We start from the raw sequence: 10295 nt of genomic DNA, 5'->3' as shown, positions 1-10295 counted from the left end.
TTTTTGGACCAGGGTGTCTCTTGGTAAAATATCCTCCTAAAGGCCCTTACCTCCAGCGATCTATTTGACCTTCAATTCCCCAGTTCTCCGTGGAGGGCCAGAACCACTATCCCCCAACTGCATTAAATGACTTGTGTTTACATACCATGGTAAATTAGGCGTACAGCCAGGATTAGAACTGAGCTCCCACAACAGGTGTACTCCAGCCCCATCACTCACACACCACGACATTCTGTCTTCCCTCTAAGACAGGATCTACTCCTGATCTTTTCCTCATGCCTTTCCACCTTCACCCACACCCATCACCACTTCTGAAAGTAGACGGTTGGCATTGCCAACCCATCGGCCAAGATCTCATGCCTTGATCTAGTGAAATATCTGGACCATCTTTTCATCCTCAGCTCAACACCCTGTCTTATTTCCTGTTAAGACTAAGAAATACACCATATATTCAATTGGGTCAGGCATCCATGGGAAGACGGAGGGCAATTAGAAATCAGAGTATCAGAGACAAAGGAGAAAGAAAGAGAGCGATTGCAATGAGTGTGTGTGAATCAACTCACTAGTCAACTTGAAGCTATTAATTACTTATCCTTTGCTAGAGGAGAAAACACTCTTTAGAAGTCAGAGGGAGAAGAGATGGAGGGAGCTGCTCTCATAATGTCCCCATCTGGGTTTCTTCCAGGCTCACCTGTTCCTGCAGCCATGTCTTCCCAGCAGCATCAGCAGCAGCAGTGCCTGCCCCAGCAGATCCAACAGCAGCAGGTGAAGCAGCCCTGTCAGCCGCCCCCTGTCAAATGTCAAGAGACGTGTGCACCTAAAACCAAGGATCCATGTGCTCCGCAGGCCAAGAAGCAATGTCCACCCAAGGGCACAGCCATCCCAGCCCAGCAGAAGTGTCCTGCAACCCAGCAAGCCCCCAAGAGTAAATAGAAGTAAGGATGGACTGAGATATGCCTGCCTGCCATCCCGGCTACCAGATGCAGACTTCTCTTCCTCCTGTTTCTCCTCTGATCCTCAGCTCCAGGATTTGCCCTCCTCTCCCACATCCTCCTGCTCAGGGTCCAAGGAAGCATTGTCCGGATTTCTTCCCACAGAACCCCTTGTCTCACACATCCCCTTGCTCCCAGTATTCTTCTGTTCCCCACTCTGATTCTCTCCTAGATGAACATGAGTGAGTTCCCAGCCTCTCCAGCTTCCATTTTGGCCACAGCTATGGCCCCATCCATGTTCTAAAGCAAGAAATATATCTGGCCTCATGGGGACACCAGAGGCTGATGCATAGCTTCTGTCTCATTCCCTTTCCCCATTCCCCATCCCTGAGCTTCCCTCCTATTTCTTCCTCTAATAAATCTGCGCTTCATATCATTGCCTGTGTCCTGGCCCCAGTCTGTGATGTGGAGGCAATATTGGGGGAAGTGAGTATGTGAATACACAGGTTCTTATCAATACATCCTTAGGGGACATGGGCATAGCGGCTCCCTAGTAACTAATGATGAGGGATGTCAGATGCTGACACATCTCTGGTAAAGGACGGGGAGAGAAATTCCAGGACTGGTTGACAGGAGTCTGAGAAACTCTTGCAAGCCAATTGACTGTAAGAACGGACAGAGTGGAAAAGTCTGGAAATCCCCAGCCTACAAGATGAATGTTTTTTGCCTATTGGAAGTTATTCTGAAAAAGCAGAAAGAACATACATAAATGACATGAGCATTACCAGCCACTTCTATGAACATGTGTGAATGAATTTTTCATGTATTTATTTACTGTCCATCATTTATACATTAACCCACACTCACTCATTTACTTGCTTATTTACTCACCCACTGAATATCTAGCAGATTCTAGTGTGAAAATATTTTCCTCTCTGCCATGCTGCTTTTCCAGAGCTCTCCTGAGAGTCTATCCTGAGTTTCAGTCTATTTTCTCATGTAGGGAAAAGCTGTCCCAGGGATAGCCAAGTACAGAGTCCGTGCAGTTTTACAATTGATTTTTGTCAGTTAGTCCAATTTTATGCAGCTGTGAAAGAAGTCTTGATTTTACAGCTGAATTCCTAACTCTGGCAAGTCCTTTCACTCAGATTTTTGGGTTCCAGAGATGACAGACTTCCTTAGACTTCCATTAAGAGGAGTGACTGAAACAATGAGTTCTGCGGTAGCCTGAATCCCCAGTCATTAGCTCAGTAAGAGGGAGAGACATCCATGCCTTGGACACCAGTGGCCAAGGACGAAGTCTTAGCCCTCTGTGAATATGAAGGACCCATCTCCTCCATAAGGAAACAAGTTTTTAATTTAATGCCACCAAGCAGAGATTCACAAAGTAACAATGTCTTAAATATGAAAATCTCATTCATATATGTGGTGGAAGAAAGGTAATTTGTTCATTCCCAGCTTCCCTTCACACCAGTTCAGTTCAGTCACTCAGTCATGTCTGACTCTTTGCAACCCCATGGACTGTAGCATACCAGGCTTCACTGTCCTTCACCAACTCCCAGAGCTTGCTCAAACTCATGTCCATCTATCAGTGATGCCATCCAACCCTCTCAACCTCTGTCATCCCTTCTTCTACCTTCAATCTTTCCCAGCATCAGGGTCTTTTCCAATGAGTCAGTTCTTCACATCAGGTGGCCAAATGATTGGAGCTTCAACTTCAGCCTCAGTCCTTGCAATGAATATTCAGGACTGATATCCTTTAGGATTGACTGGTTTGATCTCCTTGCTGTCCAAGGGATTCTCAAGAGTCTTCTCCAACACCACAGTTCAAAAGCATCAATTCTTTGATACTCAGCTTTCTTTATCATCCAACTCTCACATCCATGCATAACTACTGGAAAAACCATAGATTTGACTAGATGGGCCTTTGTCAGCAAAGTAACATCTCTGCTTTTTAATATACTGTCTAGGTTGGTCATAGCTTTTCTTCCAAGGAGCAGGTGTCTGTTAATTTCGTAGCTGAAGTCACCATCTGCAGTGATTTTGGAGCCCAAGAAAATAAAATCTCTCACTGTTTTTGTTGTTTCCCCACCTATTTGCCATGAAGTGATGGGACCAGATGCCATGATCTTCTTTTTTTGAATGTTGAGTTTTAAGCCAGCTTTTCCACTCTCTTCTTTCACTTTCATCAAGAGGCTCTTCAGTTTCTTTTTGCTTTCTGCCATAAGGGTTGTGTGTATCTGAGGTTATTGATATTTCTCCCAGCAATCTTGATTCCAGCTTGTGCTTCATCCAGCCCAGCATTTCACTTGATGTACTCTGCACAGAAGTTAAATAATCAGGGTGACAATATACAGCCTTGATGTACTCCTTTCCCATTTTGAACCAGTCCATTGTTCCATGTCCATTTCTAACTGTTGGTCCTTGACTGGCATACAGATTTTTCAGGAAGGCAGGTAAGGTGGTCTGGTATTCCCATCTCTTGAGGAGTTTTCCATAGTTTGTTGTGATCTGCAGCCAAAGACTTTAACGTAGTCAATGCAGCAGAAGTAGATGTTTTTCTGAAATTCTCTTGCTTTTTCTATGATCCCCTTCACATAAAGTAACATAACATCAGAACACAAAGGGACATTATGCATCATTTGGCTCAATACCAGGGACCAAAGAGAAAATGTAAAAGCTCTCCCATAATTCCTATATACTCTGAAATATAAAAATTACTGGACTACTCCAAAACCCCCCTACAAGACTCAGAATATACCACAATGCTGCAGCATGAGGTAATTACTTTTTCCCAAATGCATCATTCAGCTACAATGCCTCTGTTTTTTGGTTTACACTACTCCTTCTGCCTAGAGTACCAGTTCTTCACTTTGCCCTGTAGGAGATCCTTTGGTATTACAGGTCTGGTTCAGATTTTTCCATGGAACCTCACTCAACATCTAGAAAGAACTGAAACCTCCCACAAGCTCTTATGACACTTAGATTTCTACTATTAAGTAATATAATTATTGTAATTATTTTATGAATCATGCATATAATTGTTTTTTGCATTGTAGTTCACTTCTACATGTTTCTTTCCCCTATCATATTATGAAATCTTCAAGTCTAGGATCTTACTATGCTTAATATTTCCCAATTACACAATGACTGGCTTTTCCAAATAAAGCTAGAACTTCTGATTCTGAGTGAAATGGGGTTGCTTGTGGCCCACCAGCAGTCTAATATAAGCTAAAAGAAATTTATAAATATCTGAAGTTGGCTGGGGTCCCAAAAACTCCAGAGAGAAGAGAACTTAAGAGGTGAGCTGTATTTTGTAACCCTGTATCATTTGTGAATTCTGGGCATGAGTAGAAGAATGTAAACCTGGCCTTTCTACTATGGAAGACTCGCGGGGAGACAGAGAAACCAAAAGAGGCGGTAGATGCTTTGAGAGGCTTCAAGCTTCAATTTTCCATATTGTGAAAATTTAGTGAATTGGGGAATGTACAGGTCAAGATACTAAAAACCTCAGCAGAAAGTTTCTGAAAAGAAGAGTAGAATTTTCAGTAGTTTTATAGGACAGTGATTGGGGTGTGAGAACTGCCAAGGAGAAGGGTTTTGGGGAATACACCAGATTGGAAGTTTAAAACTGTAAGGCCAGGGCAAACCAATCTGTTGTGATAGAAAATAGAATAGTGGTCATCCTTGGAGAGACTACTGCCTGGAGGGGACATAGTGGAGCTTTCCTGGCTTCCAGAAGTGTTCTCCCTCCTGTGGGTGATGGTTATGTGGGTGCATACGCAAAACTCATTGAGCTATACTGAAAACCTGTGCACTTTTCATTTTGTTAGTTTTTAACTTCAATGAAAATAGAGACAAATATCTCATAATATATGTGTGTGTATCAAATCATATTATATACCTTAAACTTATACAATATTATATATCATTTGTATCTCAATAAAGCTGGGGAGTAGCAAAGAAACAAAAGGCATCAATTGCCTTAAATAAATTTAAAATAAATAATAATTTATATAATAAATAATTCATTGAAAGATATATTAGACCTCTATACTAAAAACATAAAACATTATTGAAACAAAACAACTTAAAAATGAAGATACATGCCATGTCATGTACTGGAAGACTCTATTACCGCCTAACAGATTCATACAAACAATCATCTGACTCATTACCAAAAAGTAGATAGCATTACAAAAATTAGAAGAGTATTTTTTAATAAATGGTGATGTGTTAAATGGATATTCATATGTCCATAACATTCAGATACTAACGTTAACCCCCACCTTACACATTTACAAAAGTAATCCTTGATAAACTGTAGATCTGAATTTGAAAATTAAAAATATATGATTTTGGAAGAAAACATATAAGAGCTTGGTGTAAGCAAAAATTTACTAAACAGCACAAAAGTGTCATCCTTTAAAAACTTAATTTGCTTACATTAAAATTAAGAACTTCAGTTCACCAAAATACACACAAAGACACAGATATGGAAAATTGTATACACACAGGTATATACACACATATGTATATTCATGTGTATGCATGCATATGTGTATGGGTGTTTGTATGCAATATAGATATAAATATAATTATGTTCACTTATATAAATATAAGATATAAAATAAACATTGTATTCAGAATACATAAAGGACTCCTAGATCAATAAAAACTACTATTTTTTTAGGTAGCCTACTAAAAAAATGGGCAAAGATTTGAACAGGTCATGAAAGAGAATGAGCAATAACTGTATAAAAAGATGCTGAACACTATCCCTGATATCTTCAGGGATATGCAAATTATAATGAAAGCATGGTACCACTACACAATCCAACATATTAGCTAAAACTAAAAACCCAGACAATACTAGGTTCTCAGAAGAAATGGATAAATCGGAACTCCCATACACTGTTGATGGGAGCCTACACGGGACAGCCACTTTGAAAAACTATTGCACAGTACTTTCTAACATTGAGCATACACATCTCATCCCAGCAAGTCCATTCTTTAGGGTATACACAACAGAAATGTGTGCACGTGACACTAAAGCACATGTATGAAGATGCTCATAGCAGCAGAATTTGTAATAAGTCCAAGCCAAAAATATTCTAAACACCCATTTAATCATACAATGAGATGCTACAAAACGATGACATTGGACACATTATCCTACATAGTGTGGGCAAATCTCATAAACACAGTCTTGAGGGAAAGAATGCAGACATTAAAAGCACATAGTGAATGATTCTATTTACAGAGTCAGAATAACAAGAAGGTGAGAGGAAGGCTGGAAGGCTGTAGTAGGGGAAACTGGTCAAATTCTATGTCTTTATCCAGGTCCTAGATAAACGGATGCAGCCACTTTGTGAAATTTCACTGAACTGCATGCAGTTTCCCGTATGGGTCGTCCCTTGTGGCTCTGTGGTAAAGAATCTGCCTGCAATGCAGGAGATGCAGGTTTGATCCCTGGGTCAGGAAGATCTCCTGGAAGAGGAAATGGGAACCCACTCCAGTACTCTTGCCTGGAGAATCCCATGGACAAAGGAGCCTGGCAGGCTACAGTCCATGGAGTCACAAATTGTTGGACACGACTGAAGTGACAGCACACACACAGTTTCCAATATAATATCCTGCTTCCAATTTTTAAAGGTTATTTTTCCAACTTTAATTTACTTGAAAAATGATGCTTTTTCCCCCAATGTTCCTTGTGTGTACTTCACTAATTTCCTCTCCCATCATGTCTTCCAACCCCATTCAAAATAAATCAATAAGATTAAAACAATATTTCTGTTCTTCTGCAGAAAGGAAAGTGTTCTTAGAACTCTAAATACTACAGAAATGGAGGGAAGGCTCATTGCCATTTTCTCTTGCTATCCCTCTTGCTTGACTTGCCAGGAAAATTCTCTCTACCCCAGAGCAAAACAATGCCCTATCTGATCCACTTGCCCAACTGGGTGAACACAAACCTGGTCGGTTCCTATTCTCTGCCACTGCCTCTTCTGGCCAAGAGCCCCTTAGAGGCCAAGTGCCCAGGCGTGGGTGTCTGCCCTGGAGATGTTCTGACAGTTCCTTTGGAGAAAGGGGCATGGGTTCTATAGTCAGACTGAACAGTATTGAATCTCAGGATCTCTTGTTTCCTAGCTGTCCACCTGCATCCAGTCACTTAGATCCTGAGACTTAGTTTTCTCATATGTGAAAAATTGTAATGGTTTAATAACACTTATTTGCAGAATTTTTGTGGTGATAATATCTATAAATTGACTGGATATTGTATATGCTCAATAAATCGTTGGTCTTACAACCACCTTTTACAACTGGGGAAGGTAGCTCCGAAACATTAGCATAAGGATACCCCTCTACCTAGAGAGCGGCCATATGGAAGTCTCTTTTCTGGCTCAGGAATCTACGCTATTGTAAATTGTCTCTTTCCCAGCATGGAGAGCACTCGGGTCCAGGAAAGAAGGGACAGGGGTCCTCGTTCTAGCTCTGCTACTAAATAGACCTATGATTTTCAGTAAGTCCCTTAACCTGGGTCCTTTGTCCATAAAATGAGAAGTTTGGATTGGATGTTTTTTTTCTGCCCAACAATTAGGTGGATCCATGCATTGGGGTAGGGCTTCTTCAATGGCTCAGCAAGTAAAGAATCTGCCTGCAACGCAGGAGACACAGGAGATGTGAGTTCAATCCCTGAGTCAGGAAGAGCCCCTAGAGAAGGAAATGGCGTATTCTTGCCTGGAAAACCCCATGGACAATTGGAGTGAGGGACGCTTTGTACTTTTGTAAGTGCTATTCCTTACCCCACCCTCCCTATTCCCGTAAGAGTGCATCTGCTGATCTAATATGTAAAGTCCACATGTTCTGGGCATGGGCAAAGCCCAGAAAATGAGAGAATAAACAAATGAAAGGAGGTCAGGGGGCTTCCCTGGCAGTCCAGTGGTTAGGACTTCACCTTCCAACGCAGGGGGTGCAGGTTCAAACCCTGGTCAGTAAACTAAGATCCCACATGTCTCATGGCCAAAAAAAAAAAAAACAAAAAAAAACCCAAAACATAAAACAGAAGCAATATTGTAACAAATTCAATAAAGACTTAAAAAAAAAAGAAAGAATGTCAGATTTATGAACAATTTCAGATGAAAGTAAACCAGAAAATATTTTTTAAAAGCTACAATTGTGCATTTTAGGTTTTGAAAAATAAAGATTTATTTTGAATTGACAGAGGAAGGAGGGAGGTGGAAAGCTATAATTTTCAGTACTTTGGGACTCCAGAGTTCATAATTTGGCCCTGCCAGAAGCTTCCTGGAGGTGGGAGGCATAGACCTCTAATCCACTGAAGGGAATAAGAATATGTCATCCCAGATATGCCTCTTTGACATAAAAAATTATTTCAAGCTGAAGGCAATTAAGAAACAGCAAACACAGAAAAATCCACCCCCTGCCCCTCCCCTTTTGGCCTAAACACAGAATATAAATTCTAGTACTGGAGATAGAATCTCATCAGACCAGAGATGGCAGGAGAGGAATCTGCAAACCAATCTTCCTCCTTTAGTTCTCACGTATTGATTTATCTTCCCACAGTCTGCTGCCCTTGGAAGCCTAAAATTGCTTTCCTTTGTCCTGTCATTTCTCTATAGATGTATTGGTCTTTGTTGAAGATGCTATACAAGCCACAGTCCTAGGCCACAGCTCTGAGTTACTTTTTGTTTTAGAGTGAAGTACACTGCGCACATTAATAAACTGATTTTCTCTTGTTGATCTTTTTTTGTTTGTTTGTTTTTTAAAGGAGTCCTAGGCAAAATCCTAAAATGGGTAGAGGTAAAATCTTGCTTCCCTTACACCACCAAAAATTCTCACTATCATGAGCATGATGGTATACAGGTAGGTGACACAGAACCATCTCTTGGCTCCAGGCCACCGAGTCCAAAACCAGCCCAGGCAAACCAGCTTGAGCCTGTGTTTTGATGATTCCCTGGAGGGAAGGAGGGGGTTCAAGGGTATGTGGAAGTACTTAGCCTTCTTTCAATGGGACTTAATTGCTTTCCAAGGTTCCCAATATCCTTAGGCCAAACACTCACATCCACAGGCATCTAGTTGCATCAACATGAACAAGTGCCCCAGTAAATTAGCACCACCCTGTACCTCCTTCCACCTGAAGGAGTTATGGGACTGGGGATCCTTGTCTGCATTAAAGTCCTAAGAGTTGAGATATTCTGTTGGAGCAATGATTTTCAAACCTGCTTGCCTCTGAGGACTTTTTTTTTTTTTTTTAATCAACTGATTAAATAAATCTCAAGTGGAGTCCACAGGGATATTTTTAAAGATACCAGATAATGTCCCTTTCAATCAAGGTAGAAAAAACATTGGGTTTAGAATCTAGTGTTTCCTAACTTATCTGATCACAAAAGCCACCTAATGAGCACTTTAGAAATACAGATCCCCAGGTGTCCTCTGGCTACTCGTATTACATGAAGATGAATAGGTTGTTGCTATATTTTAACAAGCACCCCAAGTGACTCTTATGCTAAGGTCAGTTAGGGGAATATTCCTCACTGATGGATACTGAGTCCCAGAAGCTCACAGAAGGCTGCCCATTTCTCTGCCAGACTTCATATAGGCTGGGACTCCATGCTTGACATGTGGTTGTCATTCAGCAACTATGTGTTAAATAAGTGGTTGACTACTTCACAAATGAAGAAAATTATGGAATGTTCTGAGTCACTAGAGATGAGTTTCTAACAACAGATGTACTTCAGACTTTCAGGAGAAGAAATGTACTTGATATCTAGAATCTATCTGCTATGCTATGCTCACTACAATAGTCACTTTACATATATAATCTCACTGAACCGTAGCTCTGGAAGCAAATCTTATTGTTCCTAACTTATTGGTAAGATAAGTTGAGATTGATTAAGGTCTCAAAGTCACATCGCTAAATTTGCTTCTTGGCCCTTCCACCTATTTACCATGTAAACTTGGGCAGGGGACATTCTCTGTGCTTCAGCATCAGTAGAATGGCTTTCATGACCTACTCCTAGCAGTGATATTGTAGGGATTAGTGTCAAGTGCCTAGAACAAAGTTTAACACTGTGTAGATGCCATGTCTTCTCCAAGGGATCTTCCCAACTCAGGAATTGAACCCAGGGTCTCATGGGTCTCCTGCATTGGCAAGCAAATTTTTCACCACTGAGCCACCAGGGAAGCCCTAATCAAATAGGAGCTATTATTATTAAGAAACTTTTCCAATCTCTCTCTTTCTCTCTCTGTCTCTCTCTCACACACACACACACACACAGCTAGTAAGGAGCAGAGCTAGAACTTGAACACAAGACTTTATGTTTTCAAATCTGTGATCTATATTTT

The 10295-nt window shown here is 40.9% G+C and overlaps 1 protein-coding gene across 1 annotated transcript; it reads left to right on the top strand.

The window, feature by feature from the left end:
* The first annotated feature begins 705 nt into the window (after positions 1 to 705).
* Positions 706 to 1370, top strand: SPRR4 (small proline-rich protein 4). The gene has a single exon (XM_010857455.1). The coding sequence runs from the start codon at positions 706 to 708 to the stop codon at positions 931 to 933; it is 228 nt and encodes a 75-aa protein (XP_010855757.1). The 3' UTR covers positions 934 to 1370.
* Positions 1371 to 10295: the final 8925 nt, after the last annotated feature.

This window comes from Bison bison, unplaced genomic scaffold (assembly GCF_000754665.1).
Source record: "Bison bison bison isolate TAMUID 2011002044 unplaced genomic scaffold, Bison_UMD1.0 scf7180017864381, whole genome shotgun sequence".
In the NCBI taxonomy this organism is placed as follows: Eukaryota; Metazoa; Chordata; class Mammalia; order Artiodactyla; family Bovidae; genus Bison; species Bison bison.
This window is presented reverse-complemented; position numbering and strand designations above follow the sequence as displayed.